General features: G+C 58.1%; 1 protein-coding gene across 1 annotated transcript; it reads left to right on the plus strand.

The window, feature by feature from the left end:
• On the plus strand, window positions 1–14,123 carry BNIPL (BCL2 interacting protein like). The gene is given in 11 exon segments (XM_065420250.1): window positions 1–15; window positions 18–67; window positions 1,489–1,596; window positions 3,914–3,975; window positions 4,299–4,526; window positions 7,031–7,213; window positions 7,808–7,910; window positions 9,401–9,532; window positions 10,792–10,878; window positions 13,004–13,102; window positions 14,081–14,123. Coding segments are annotated over 11 exon segments (1,110 nt in total).
• Window positions 14,124–14,398: the final 275 nt, after the last annotated feature.

Genomic DNA, 14,398 nt, shown 5'->3' on the forward strand with positions numbered 1-14,398 from the left:
ATGGAAAGGGTGGGTGGGTGGGTGCCTCTTGCGGGCGTCTTGGTTCCTCCCCAGCTGCAGCGGGGGTGTAAGTCAGGCTTTGGGGGACCGCGTGGGTGGGGGATGGGGACGGTGGCCGTGCTGCAGGCTCAGCGCTCTTGCATCCAGGAGAACTCAGCACCCCCTGGGGTTCGGGGAGGTGGGATCCGAATGCGAACCTGGGTCCCAGTCTCAGAGCTTGAGTCCATCTCCTGGGTGCTGTAGGCAGGGGAAGAGCAGAGCTGAGCTCTGCGGGGGCACTCGCCGGCGAGGAAGGGGAGCCGGCAGGTCAGATGGTGCCAACTCTGCCACCCTGTTTCCACCTCGCTGATGCCCACCCATGGTAGCAACAGGGTGTGTGGGGGGTGTTTGACGGGGAACAGGAGGGGAAGCAGGAGGGGCTGGGTCATGGGCGATGGATGGGGAAGCAGGACCTGAGTGACAGAAGATGGTGGTCAGGCAACGGGGTTGGTTGGGAGGTGGAGGGTGGGTGATGGAGGGAAAGAGATGGGGAGAAGGAGGCATGGGTGACGGTGGGGGGGGGGTGAGAAGGGAGGAGGTGGGGTGTGAGTCCGGTGGTGAGGCAAGGCCCAGATGGCAGGAGGTGGGGGTCAGGTGACAGGTTGGGGTGGGGAGGTGGGGCCTGGGTGCCCAGGTGGGGGGATGGGGATGGGGCCTGTGTGCCCGGGTGGGGGGAGGTGGCCGCGAGACAATCTCTCTCTTGCAGCGAGTTCCCTGCTCCAGAAGAGCTGGAAGAACGGGCGACCCTCCCTTGGCCTGGCACCGAGAGCGCCCTCCGGGGGCCGTATCGGGCCATGCCAGACCAAGCCCGGAGGGGAGCCGAGAGGTGGCAGAGGGCGCCCTCGCTGAGGGATGGGCATGTTCTGCCCACTCGCAGCGGGGACAAAGGGGGGAGCAGCGGCCAGCTGCACTGGGGCCCTGGTGGTGCTGGGTTTGGCGCTGGTCCCTCTGGGCAGGAGGCTGTGTGGGGGCATCCCGGGGCTCTCGGGAAAGACCCACAGCCTGGGGAAGGCGTCCCAGTGGCAGGGCCAGACAGCTCTGCCCTGCCCTGCCCTGCCCGGCGGGGACCTGCCTCGATGGGTGAGACGGGAGCCCCTTCCCTCCTGCGACTCTGTGCCCAAGCTGCCAACGAGGGGCTCCCGATGTTAGTGCCAGCTGGGGTGGGGACATCTGGGACACCAGGCTGAGCCCCAGCAAACTCATTCCACGTGGGAGGTGGTAACAGCTCCTGGTTCCTAGGAGCCCGGCTGGGTCTGACCCGCGGACGGGCTCCATTCACAGCCCGGGGGCCTGTCTCCGGAAAGGCCGCAATCCCGGTTCAGGCCAAACCTCCCCCTGAGGATGGAGCCGCCTTGTGGTCGTCCCTGTTTAGATGCGTTCTCCTGCCCAATCATGGACTGGCCTGAACCTGGTTCCTCCAGCCCAAGCTCTCCTCCGTTGGCATTGCAGGGACCAGAGGGATCCGGAGAAGCAGGACTTGGCCGAGCAGGGGGAGGGAGCCGTATCCATCCAGGACATGGAGCTGAAGGAGGAATGGCAGGACGAGGAGTTCCCGGGGTAAGAGATGCAGCGGGAGGGGGGACTGCGCTGCAGAGCGGGGGTGCTGGCTGGGATCCTCACCGCATCTCCTGTCGCCCTGTCGCGGGAGCAGTGGGAGGTGACACAGATGGCCCCTGCCCCACTCACATCACTGCCCCTGAGGGACCCCAAAGGGCTGGCGCCACCGCGGTGAATTTGAACTGCACCGTCAGGAGGACGGGGGCATCCTTGGGGATCAGAGGTTCAGCCTGCGGGGTGGGGAGGGCGGGGGTGGAGCTAATGGGGGAACGGAAGGACTAGAAAATGGCGAACGGGTGTCAGTCTGATGAGGCAGCTGGCACCAGGGAGCTCAGGGCACAGCCAAGGGGTTCGGAGTATGGGAGGGGGTAACTGTCCTCTTTCAAGAAGCAACATGACTGGTAGAGGCGGCGTGGACCAGCAGATAGCCCCCTGGCCTGGCGGTCTCAGGACTCCTGGGTTCTGTGGCTGACTCAGGGCAAGGAATGCACTAATCGAGTGGATAGAATGGGGGATGGGCAACCAGGACTCCAGGGTTCTTTGCCCAGCTCTGCCAGTGACCTGGGGAGAGTAGCTTCCCGGCTCTGTGCCTCAGTTTCCCCTCCTGTAGAATGGGGATCGATGGACAAAATAACTAGCAAACAGTTGGCCATAAAGAGGAAGCAAAGTCTCTATTTAACCCCCGCAGTGGAAAGCACCCGGCACAGACACTCTGAGCACACGCAAGCGCAATTGGTGTCTGCGACTGGATCCATCAGGCAAAACACCTGCCGCGGCGCCGCTGCAAGAGCTGTATTCCCACCTCCTTCCGATAGGCAGCTGTTGCCAGCGGTCCCGTGCCGAACGGTGCACAGCTGTGCCGGCTGAGCTCTGCTGTTTACCCAGCGGGTAGTGTCGGGGGGGAGGAGGGAGGGAAGGGGAGAGGACAGAAAAGTATCCACGTTGTAAATGACATGAGGTGGGGTTTGAGAGCCAGGACGAAGCCTTCTCGGGGACCTGGGTTCAAATCCTCATGTGAAATGAGTTGGGTGGTCTCAGCCCATGGGGTTTGGTTTGGTTTGGTCCACTACATTGTGCGACTTTCTGGTCTAGCTCGTCCTGGACGTGAGAGGGCAGAGGGCCGAGGGCCATCGGCAGAGCTGTGTGTGTGTGTGAGGAGCCAAGGCCTGGAATAGCAAGTGGGGGGGCTGTGTGTTGGGACTGAGGGGCGTCGGCAGAGCTGGGCATGGGCAGCCCAGGGCTGGAATAGCGGGGACAGCAGGGCAGGGTTTCAGCAGCAGAGCCTCCTGGGTGTGAAACTTGCTCCGCAACTGACTCCACAGTAGGTAGCTCTGGAGCGAAGTCAGTGTCATTATTCCCATTTAACAGATGTGGAAACTGAGGCACAATGTGATGATATAACATTCATTCGAGCACACAGTCCCCACCCTGGCTCTAGCCAGGGCCGGCTCCAGCACCAGCCGACCAAGCACGTGCTTGGGGCGGCACCTTGGGGTGGGGCGGCGCTCGGGTTTTTATTTATTTATTGGTTCGTCGGGGCAGCGCTGGAGGGGTTTTTTTTTGTTTCCGCGCGGGGCGCTCGGGGGGGCGGGGGCTGGCGCGGCGCTCAGAGGGGGCGGGGGCTGGCGCGGCACGGCGCTCGGAGGGGGCGGGGCTGGCGCGGCACGGCGCTCGGAGGGGGGCGGGGGCTTGGCGCTCAGAGGGGAGTGGGGGCTGGCACAGCGCTCAGAGGGGGCGGGGGCTTGGCGCGGCGCTCGGAGGGGGGGCGGGGGCTTCGGGCGGCGCAGCGCTTGGAGTGGGGCTTCGGGCGGCGTGGTGCTGGGGGGGGGCAGGGATTTCGGTGATGCTGGGGGGGGTTCGGCTGCGCGGTGCTCGCGGGGGGGTACGGCGGTGTGGCGCTCGCGGGGGGGGGGGCGGCGGCGGCGGCGCTCTTCTTTTTTGCCTGGGGCGGCAAAAAAGTTAGAGCTGGCCCTGGCTCTAGCCCCTTGCCTCCCTTCCCAGAACCAGGCATGGAACCCATGAGCCCTGACTCTCCCCCCGACCCTGCCCTGCTCTAACCATTAGATCATACTCCCTTCCCAGAGATGGGGATAGAACCCAGGAGTCCTGACTCCTAGCCCCCTCCCCCACAGGAACATAGCAATTCAGAGATGGGAGGGATGCTCTAGCCCAGCATTTTTCAACCTTTTTGATACCAGGGACCGGCTTGCGGCAGGGAGATCTCAGGGACCGGCGCCAGTCCACGGACCGGTCATTGAGAAACACTAGCCGTCCCTGACCCGTCCCCCTGAGTGTCTCATCCTCCCCTGTCTTCCAGGCCTCTCCCGGAGGAGGTCTCTGAGGAGGACCTTGAAGACTCCGGCGGGGAGCCCAGCCTAGGTAAGGCCGTGCCCAGGGGGCGGGTGAAGGTAGGAAGGTAAGACCCCAAGAACACCAGCAGGGAAGGTTCTGGGTGTGAGAGTGATGGGGGTGCAGCCAGGCAAGGGCTACGTCCCCCCGCATCCCCAAACACCGCCAGGACACAGCTGGTCTGGGTGGGAAGGTTTTGTCCACTCGGCCCCAATCCAGAGATCGTTGCATAAGCAGCGGCGTTTTCTGGATGATACATTTTCCTTCCCTCCCCCCTCTCTTTTCTGTTTCACGTCCCTTTTCTCTTGCTTTTGTTTGTCTTGATCCTTCCTTCCCTCCCCATCCCCCACCAGTTGCCCCGAACACCCTGGAGCTGTGCGGGAAGCGGCACATGAAGAAGCGGCTGCCAGCGCCGGATCTCAGCCTCTCTTTAGACCGGGCCGAGGGCTCGGTGCAGTCGGGCGATTACCCGGAGCGCACGCCGGACGGCAGCCTGGACATCAACGTGGACGAGCTGGAGACACCATCCGAGAGCGAGCTGCTGGACGGGCCAGAGGGTGGCCATGACTTTGAGTGGGAAGGTGGGGCTGGAGAGAGGATGCGCCCGCGGCTGGCCTGGGCTGGGCTGAGCATCAGAGCAGGGGAGGGTTGAGTGGGGGCAGGTCTGGCTGAGGTGCAGGGGTGGGTGGGAAGCAGGCCTGGTTGGGGTTCATAATGGCAGGGGGCTTAGACAAAGCTGAGGTGGTGGGTCAGGATCGGCAGGGGAGTTGGAGTGGTGGGTCAGGAAGGGCGAGTGGAAATGGGGGGCAGGCTTGGGGGGCGGGGCTGGGACTGGCTGGAGATTTGGAGGGACGGTTCCAGGGAAGTTGAGTGACAGGTTCGGTCACAGGGACCCCCTTGGGACTGTCACCTGATGTGCTGAAATTACCTCTGAGTCTGTTTTCCCTGCCAGCTTGGGACTCCAGAACCCTGCCTTGTGGAGCCAGACACGCTAGCCTGCTGCAACACAGACTCAGGGTCTGGACCATGCCCCCAAAACTGAAGGCTCTAAGTGAAAACAGCTTAGCAGGTTACCTGCCTCCAGCACCCAGACACCCAGCTCCCAATGGGATCCAAACTCCAAATAAATCCGTTTTACTCTGTACAAAGCTTATACAGGGTAAATTCATAAATTATCCGCCCTCTATAACACTGATAGAGAGATATGCACAGCTGTTTGCTTCCCCAGTTATTAATCACTTACTCTGGGTTTATTAATAAACAAAAATGATGTTATTAAGTATAAAAAGTAGGATTTAAGTGGTTTCAAGTAATAACAGACAGAACAAAGTAAGTTACCAAGCAAAATAAAGCAAAAACACGCAAGTCTAAACCTAATACATTAAGAAACTGTTTACAGGTAATATCTCACCCTCGGAGATGTTCCAATAAGCTTCTTTCACAGACTAGACTCCTTCCTAGTCTGGACCCAATCCTTTCCCCTGGTACAGTCCTTGTTAATTCCAGCAGACATCTTAGGTGGAAACTAGGGGTTTTCTCATGACTGGCCTCCCCCTTTTATAGCTTTGGCACAAGGCCGGAATCTTTTGTCTCTCTGGGTCCTCACCCTTCCTTCTAAATGGAAAAGTACCAGATTTAAGATGGATTCCAGTATCATGTGACCTGGTCACATGTCCTGTGAGACTCATTCTTCATTACCCACAGGCTGGCCCACACCTACACACTAAGGTTTGCAAGTAAACAGAGCCATTTACAACCAATTGTCCTAGTTAATGTGAGCCATCAAGATTCTAAACCACCATTAATGGCCCACATTTTGCATAATTACAATAGGCCCTCAGAGTTATACTTCATATTTCTACCTTCAGATATAAGAATGATTCATGCATACAAATAGGAGGAATATATTCAGTAGGTTATAACTTTTATGATACCTTACTAGAGACCTTTTGCATAAAGCATATTCCAGTTACATCATATTCACAGTCATAAGCATATTTCCATAAAACATATAGTGTGCACAATGTCACTTTGATTGGTGAGCAAGGGGTTAGGGGGGGTTGAGAGGTTGGTTGGTTGGTTGATGGAGTTGGGGGATGGTTGGGGGGGTGAGAGGTTGGTTGTGGTGGGTGGTTGAGGGGTTGGGGGTTGGTTGGGGGGTCGAAAGGTTGGTTGGTTGTGGTGAGGGGTTGGGGGATGGGTGGGGGGTCGAGGGGTTGGTTGGGGTGAGAGGTGGGGGGGTCGAGGGGTTGGTTGGGAGACTGAGGGGTCGGGGTGGTTGGTTGTGGTGAGGGCTTGGGGGGTCGAGGGTTGGTTGTGGCAAGGGGTTGGTTGGGGTGAAGGGTTGGGGGGTGACGGGTGAGGGCTTGGGGGTTGAGGGTTGATTGTGACGAGGGATTGGAGGGTCGAGGGTTGGTTGGGGTGAGGGTTGGTTGGTTGATGGAGTTGGGGGATGGTTGGAGGGGTGAGGGGTTGGTTGGGGTGAGGGGTTGGGGAGTTGAGGGGTGGGTTGGTTGGGGTGAGGGGTTGAAGAGTTAGTTGTGGTGAGGGGTTGGAGGGTCGATGGTTGGTTGTGGCAAGGGGTTGGAGGGGCGAGGGTTGGTTGGGGTGAAGGATTGTTTGTTTGGAGTTGGGGGATGGTTGGTGGGTTGAGGGGTTGGAGGGTCGAGGGTTGGTTGGGGTGAAGGGTTGTTTCTTTGATGGAGTTGGGGGATGGTTGGAGGGTCGAGGGTTGGTTGGGGTGAGGGATTGGGGGATGGTTGGGGGGTGACGGGTCGGGGGTGGTTGGTTGCGGTTTGGGGTGGATGTTTGGCTGGAAGGTTCCAGGGGAGCTGGGCTTGGGGGGAAGGTTTGGGAGGGGACTGGGTCATTTGGGGGGTGTGATTCTCCTTTCCTTGGCCTCATTCCCCCACACCCATTGACACCCATCTCATGGGCACCCCAGTGCCCTGAGGGGGCCATGCATTGCAGAACACAAGGCAGGGCCCAGGTGCTCTCTGGTTATTGGTAAAAGTGCAGAAAAGAGCCCAGGAGCCTTTCCTAATACACTCCCCCCCCCGCCCCCCCCGTCCCTTCCCCTCCACAGACGAACTGCCCAGGGCCCGGCGCCTGGACAGCAGCCTGCTCGAGGAGAAACTCGGCGAGGGGCGCGTGGTGGATGTCGAGGACAAGGATGGACGGAAGTGGAGGATCTTCCTGACGGACGAGCGGGAGCAGAAAGTGGATCTGAGCGTCGTCGAGCCCTACAAGAGGGTCATCTCCCATGGGGGTAACGAGGGAGCGCGTAGCCCTGGGGTCTGGTGCTTAGAATGGGAGGCAGCAGGACGCCTGGGTTCTAGTCCTGACTCTTGCAGGGGAGTAGTATCTAGTGGTTAGATGCGGGCAGGTGGTGCTGGGAGTCAGGACTTCTGGGTTCTATTCCCAGCTCTGGGAGGGGAATTTGGTGCAAGGGGACTGGGAGTCAGGACTCCTGGGTTCTCCTGGGAGTGGGGTCCCAGAGTTATGATTTACATGGTGCCGGTCAGTACCTCAGGCACTTTACGGGGCATAGCAAATGCAGCCAATCAGAGGAAGCCCCTGCCCCAAGAAATCCATGACCCCAGCCCTACGGGATCCCGGCATCCGAGCCTGCTGTATTAAACCCAGTTCCGCCCAGCCTGTGGCCCCCAGAGCACCACGGGACACCGTTCACAATGGCAGCGCCGTCCGTGTGGGTCGGGGGCCAAGCAAAGCAGCCAAACCGACCTGGTCTGGGCCAATCCCGGAGCTTCCCCGTGGGGGAGCACAGGTGTGCCAAGGTGTAAGGGGGTGGGGCTAGGCTCCTGTGCCAGCTGGACCCACTCGCTCGGCTCTGTCGCTCCAGGGTACTACGGAGAAGGCCTCAACGCCATCATCCTCTTTGCCTCCTGCTACCTGCCCCACAGCAGCATCCCTGACTATCAGTACGTGATGGAGCACCTGTTCAGGTGAGCATGCTGCCCCCTGCTGGCTAGTGAACAAACCACATGGGTAACAGCCTGGGAGGGGGGGAGTGGGCGGTGGGCTGGGGGTGGCCCTGGGCCCCCCACTGGAAAGTGACGCCGACGTAAAGCTGCGGTCACTGGAGGGGGCAGAAGGGATGTTGCCTCCTTAAACCTCTGCATCGGGTACGTTCCCAGGCCGGGCTGGGCTTCCCCCCACCCCAGTCTCAATTGCTGTGGGGCTCAGCGCAGCACAGAGGGGCAGGGGAGCCAGCGTCAGATGCTTAGTACGTTCAGGCTGCCCTGGCAGCATAAAGGAGCCTTAAAGTGCGTGCAAACAGCCCCCTGATGCAAGGGCCCTGTGCCCTGCCCTGGCATAGCGGGCAGACTGGGCGTGTGGCCAGAGCGCAGGGCACTCTGGCTATTCCCTGCTCCAGGTAGAATTCCCAAGGTGCCTCTAATTTACTCCATGGCACCAGAATATGCGGGAGCCCAAAGGCGGCTTAAAACCACCCTCACCCTGAGTTCAGGGACAGCGTAACTGGAGATTGGCCCTAGTGCCGAGAGCAGCAGGAACAGATAAACCCCTGAACAGGCCTGAAGTCCATTGTGGGTAAGTGGGTGGGGGCTCCTTTGCCCTGGGATTCTTGGAATCTCCCCATAAACATCAGGAGGTCCTGGGATGCCATCGCAGCTGTTTCTCTGACCCTTTACTGTCCTGGTAAATCGACCCTTAAAGTGCCAAAACCTTCTTTTAAAATAAGCCTCTCGCTCATAACCGTCTCCTCCTCAGCCCTGCCTGGCTGCCTGCAGCGCGGCCAACAGGAACGCAGGCTGTTCCCCTTCTGAGCTCACTCACAGTCTCTTCCGGTCCCAGACCATAAATGAGGACTGTTAGTGCACTAGTCAGGACGGGGAAGTTGCTGGCACAAGAGGGTTAAATGCTACAGCAATGGGCGCTCTGTGAATGCCTAATATAGAATATGGGCTAGTAGTTAGTGCTGGGGACTGGGCATCAGGACTCCTGGGTTCTCTGCCCAGCCCTGCAGCAGGGAGGGAAGTGCGGTCTAGTGGTTAGGGGAGGGAGGGAGGGTGGGAGTCAGGACTCCTGGGTTCTCTGCCCAGCCCTGCAGCAGGGAGGGAAGTGCGGTCTAGTGGTTAGGGGAAGGAGGGAGGGTGGGAGTCAGGACTCCTGGGTTCTCTGCCCAGCTCTGGGTGGGGAATGTGGTCTCTTGGTTAGCGCAAGTGACAGGGGGTCAGGACTCCTGCGTTCTATTCCCTACTCATTGTGTGGGGGCTAGTCACAGCCCTTCTCCGTGCCTCAGTTTCCCATCTGTGAAATAGGGGTGGGGGATAAGACAATTTACCTCACTGCTGGGGGGGAAGGGGGGGGGAGGGTTGCGTGTGATGTGAAGCTAAATCCACGACTGTAGCGTGGAGGCGCTTTGTGCCTAGAGGAGGGCTGGTTCCAGGCCTCCTCTCTGCTCTCCCGGCAGGTACATCATCGGGACGCTGGAGGTGATGGTGGCAGAAAGCTACATCCTGGTGTGTCTGAATGGCGCCACACTCCGCAGCCAGATCCCGGCCTTCGGCTGGATAAAGCAATGCTACCGGACCATCGACCAGCGGTACGACCCAGCAGGGGACCGCTGCTTCCCCAGCCCACAAAGGGGGAGCTCTCTCTTCGATGTTAGCCCCGTCCCCCTTCCGTTCCCCCGCTTACTTTAACCACTGGTGAGCCAGGACTCTATCAGGAGTTGATGGAAGAGCTGGGAACGGAAGACACGAGTCCTAATTCCCAACCACCCTGCTGTAATCACGAGAGCCCCCTCTCCTCCCAGGGTGGAGAATAGAACTCCGGAGTCCAGCCCCACAGTCACCACAGCTGTGGACAGACCCCAGGAGTCCTACATACCTTCCCTCCCGGAGGTGGGACTAGAACCCAGGAGTTTTCATACTGAGCCATCTGCACTAACCCACAGACTCCGCTCCCCATCCAGGGCTGCTTTGTCGCCCATGTGGAGGACTCGGGACTGGGTGGGTTCCCTGTTTAGTTCAGCGGTGGCTCTGGCTGGCTGCAATTTCAACCCCTTTCCCCCACACATACCCCCGATCCCTGCCAGAATCTGCACCCCATAGTCATTGGCAACAGGGAAACAGCTGCTTCCTACCTGGCTCGCACGGCGCGAAGGCCAGTGAAGCTGACACTGTGATACAGGCTGGGCCATAAATAAAAATCCCAGCCTGGGTGAGGATGGAAACTGCAGCCTCCCTTAGAGGGGCTGGAAGAAGGGACTGCACTGGGCTGTGGTGAGTATAAAGGGGTGGGGGGTTGTCTAACGAGGCTGCTGGACAGAGGCAGACCCTATGGCTCTCTCTGGCACCCCAGCTCCCAGCCTCTGGGCTTTGTAAGCACAGGATTTATTCCAGAATGGAGTGTCCATATGGGGAGCTACCCTGGTCAGTTTCCCCATGTAGACAAGCCCTTAGCTACTTTTAAAAGAAAAAACTCCAGGTCTTCAGAGCCCCTTCCTTGGACCTGGGGCCCATCCAGAAACCTCCTACTGGCTCCCGATAGTTAGATGTTGGCTAATGCCATGAAGCAAGATTGTTTATAGCCCTTGCAAGCCCCGTGTTTTTTTTTAAAGCTAGGATTTTCAAAGGCATGCAGCTCCGGTTGAACCCTAGCGGGATTCCTTGATTCCCCTTAGCCTCCTTCAGTGCCGGCCTCAGCACTGACGACTGTAACAAGGGAGTCTCGTTAGCTAGATCAACGTCTGACCCTATTTTCAGTCCTGCTGAACTCTTGGCTTCAGGGATATCTTGTGGCAGTGAGTTCCACCGGCTAATCGGTACCTCATGTCCTGTGTTCTTTGCATCATTTCAGGCTCCGGAAGAACCTGAAGGCCATGATTATTGTCCATCCCACCTGGTATGTCAAGGCGCTGATGGCCGTTATCCGCCCCTTCCTCAGGTAGTGTGAGCTGGATGCTTTACTTGGCCGGGGGGGAGGCTACCAACAGAGGGGTGTGTGTGCAAGGGGGTTGGCGGCCACCCAGCCTGCAGTATCAGAGCACCCCTGGAGATCGTGCCCAGACCGCTCATAAGCCCGGTGGGCTGCACGTTATTAGCAACAGACCACCCTTGTGCCTCACCACACTCCAATATTGTGAGCCAGTGTCTGCAAGTCCAACTGCTACCCTTAGGGGGCGCTAGGAACAGCCACAGTGTCTGGTGCGTCCCCTTGCGCTCAGGACCTGAGCGTGTTAACACCTCGCTGGCTGGAGAGACAAGAGCCCCCTCCCTGCCCCCCCAGACTGTTCCACGCAGAGAGCTTTTTACGCCTTCAGCAATATTTCCTCCCTGAGCCTGGGCCTCCACGCGGCTGCTAGCAATGCAGGCCAGGGCTCTGCTTGCCAGAGAGCAGCGCTGTTAGCTACATGGGTACATGGAGCAAGTATCCGCTATGCATCCAGACACTGTGGTGACAGGCACAGCGTAAGAGTCTAGCCCAGGATTTTTTGGATGCACTCTGCCAGCGTTTCCTAGGTGCCCAGATACCGTGACAATGGGCATCGTGTAAAGACCTGGATTTCACCTGCCAGCTGCAGCCTTGTCATGGTGCTTCCCTCTGCCCCCTACCCTACAGTCTGGGGAAGAGCAAAGTGGGGCGCCAGTAAGCATAAGCCAGCCTGACACAGGCTGTTCAGCAGAGTGCAGCGTCGTACATTACAGGTACCAGTTCATATTCCAGTCCCTCCAGAGAACAGCAGCAGGATGGAGTGTAGCTGAGATTGCAGGGCGAACAGCTGGGAGTCAGATATAGGCCCCATGCCATACAGCCGCTGGGGATGGACACATGCTAGCTGCAGAATTCAGGTCAACGATTTCGTGATTCAGGGGCCCAATTTGAGGCATCCAAAAGGAGCCTGTTTTGGGGGTTTGTTTGTTTTTTTAGAACGCACCGAGCACTAGCAGAGCTGGCAACTCTCTCCGTGTTTGATGTTTGTCTTAAAGCCCCAGCTCCCGGAGCTAGGTGATGACGGGAAAAATCTTGGCTTTCGTATAAAAAAGGGCATTTCCTGCCCTCGTGGCTGGAGAGGAAAGCTTGGCATGTGACCCAGTGCATAGTAAAGGCTCAAAGACCAGACAACAAAGAAAAAGGAACTTGTTTGTTTGGCTTAAAAATCATGAGATTTAAAAACATCTCATGATTTATCTGAGGCCGAACATGTGACTGTGGAACGCCTGGAGCTGGCAACGCTGCCCCAACCCTCTGAAAATCAGGCCTCTTTCAGGGGTGTCAAGTGGGGCCCCCAGAAACAGACACCTCAAATTACTAGTCCGTTTCAAAAGTCCTGACCTTAACCTATTGGTGTGTGTGTGCGAGAGTCCTGACCTTAACCTATTTGTGTGTGAGCTTGCACTATTTGCACCAAGCGTGAGATAAGAGGGCCAGATTCTTGCCTGGTGTAAACTGGCATAGTTCCATGAGCTTACACCCATTTGCACCACACCAGAGTGCCTTTTGCCGACAGATTGCTGGTTCCCATCCAGCTTGGGATCGACTGGCTGTTTGTTGGCCTATGTGCAATCAGCTGTTAGGACTCAGCACTTGGACTGTCTAACTGGCACTAATGTATCAGCAGTGGCAGGGGAGAGGCCAGGGAGACTCCATAGACGAGCTACAGAGTATCTCCCCCTAAACCCACTGAGCTTTCCCCGGCATGCATGGGGATGTGCAAATGGGGAATCTCATGTTTCAGGGCTTCAGCTGATGGCCTGCAGGGGTCAGGAAGGAATTTTGGCCGGATGTATTCTGGGGTTGGGTTTTTTTTCTGCCACAGCAGAGGTTGGCCACAGCTGGAGATGGGACACTGGACAGGCAGTGTGTATGGCTGGGTGGCTAGTGAGATGTAAGTCATGTTGCTTAACACGTTTTGTGAAAGGTGCCCCGGTGCTGGGGGCGGGCTAGGAACCTGGGTAGAACAGACCAGACTAGAGGGCTGTCATCCTGGCGCCCTGCGAGACGCCCTGATGGGAAAACGACCGCTCGTGTGACCTGAATAACCTACCCCCTCTTCTGCCTCCTCTTCCAGCTCCAAGTTTGGCAGGAAAGTGCAGTTCGTGGACAGCCTGTGGGAGCTGTCGCAACAGATTCCTCTTGAGCAAGTTCACATCCCCGACTGCATCCGACAGTGAGTTGAGCATCCTTCCCTGCTCGCGTCGAGGGCTGGGGCCCCTCGGGCTGGGTGTGGGGTGCGGCAGGTTCGACTAGGCTGGGATGGGGGGCTCTGGATCCATCCGCCTCCAGGGGAGTGAGGACTAAGTGGAAGCCTTTGAAATCTTCCCCCCGCCCTCCCCAGTCACCTTCTTCCCCTTTTTATTCCTCCGCACCAAAATTTTTGCCATTCCCCCCCCCAGGGAGGGGGGGCTATTAACCCTTCACACTTAGGTAGGTCAGTGTTATTACCCCCTTATACAGGGAAGGGAAGTGAGTTAGGAATAGAACCCAGGAGTCCTGGCTCTCAGTGCTACACCGGGAGAGGGCTTGCGCTGGTGTAACTGCACCAGCGACGTAGCTGCCCCAGTTCAGACCAGTCGTGTCGATGCCTGCGCCGGCGACTTGCACTGGCGCACGTCACCCCCGTGCAAAACCACGTTGGTGCAGACAAGGCCAGAGTTCGCAAAGCAAAATCATCCCCGTTCCCCTTTTGAGCCGACCTCTCCTCTCAGGTCCGGGTCCCATGTTGTGTTGCAGGCCCAAGAGGCATGGCACGACTTTACACCATCACTGCGCCTGCTGCATTCTGCGCTGCTCCAGGAGCCACACAGGGTGACCAGACAGCAAGTGTGAAAAATCAGGACAGGGGGTGGGGGGTAATAGGAGCCTAGATAAGAGAGAGACCCCAAAATCGTCACTGTCCGTATAAAATCGGGACATCTGGTCACCCTAGAGCCAGAACACCCCCTTGGTGTAACACAGAGCACCCTGGCCCATCCCAGCTGCCTATGGGTTGCATCGCCACCCCTGGCATGCCCCCTATGCGGGGTCACTAGGGTACACTGTGCCTACTTTGGGGGGAATTTTCCCCTGGCCCAGGGGCTGGAGCAGAGGACAAAATCTGGACCAATGGCCACATCAGTGCCTTCATGTCTTCTCTCTTCTCCCCTAGGCTGGATCACAGCTGGAACGGCTCCAGGGACACACAGCGGTGATGCGGCACGGCAGCAGACCCCAGCACCAGTAGGGGGCAGTCGCGCTGCGTAGTTCTGTAACTCCGTTACTTCTTCCCACCAGTGTTCCTTTAAAGGAGAAACCGAAACGACCGTGTTTGGGAAAGGCGGCTTTGTAAATAGGTCCAGCTTAAATGGATGCATTGGTTTAAACACTGGGGGGCTTCTAAGGTTAGGCCGGCTTAAATGGAGGACTTGGCTTACACAGGTTTTTATGTGAGTGCTGTTACAGTTAGAAACGTGACCATAGGAGCATA

This window comes from Emys orbicularis, chromosome 20 (assembly GCF_028017835.1).
Source record: "Emys orbicularis isolate rEmyOrb1 chromosome 20, rEmyOrb1.hap1, whole genome shotgun sequence".
Taxonomy (NCBI): Eukaryota; Metazoa; Chordata; order Testudines; family Emydidae; genus Emys; species Emys orbicularis.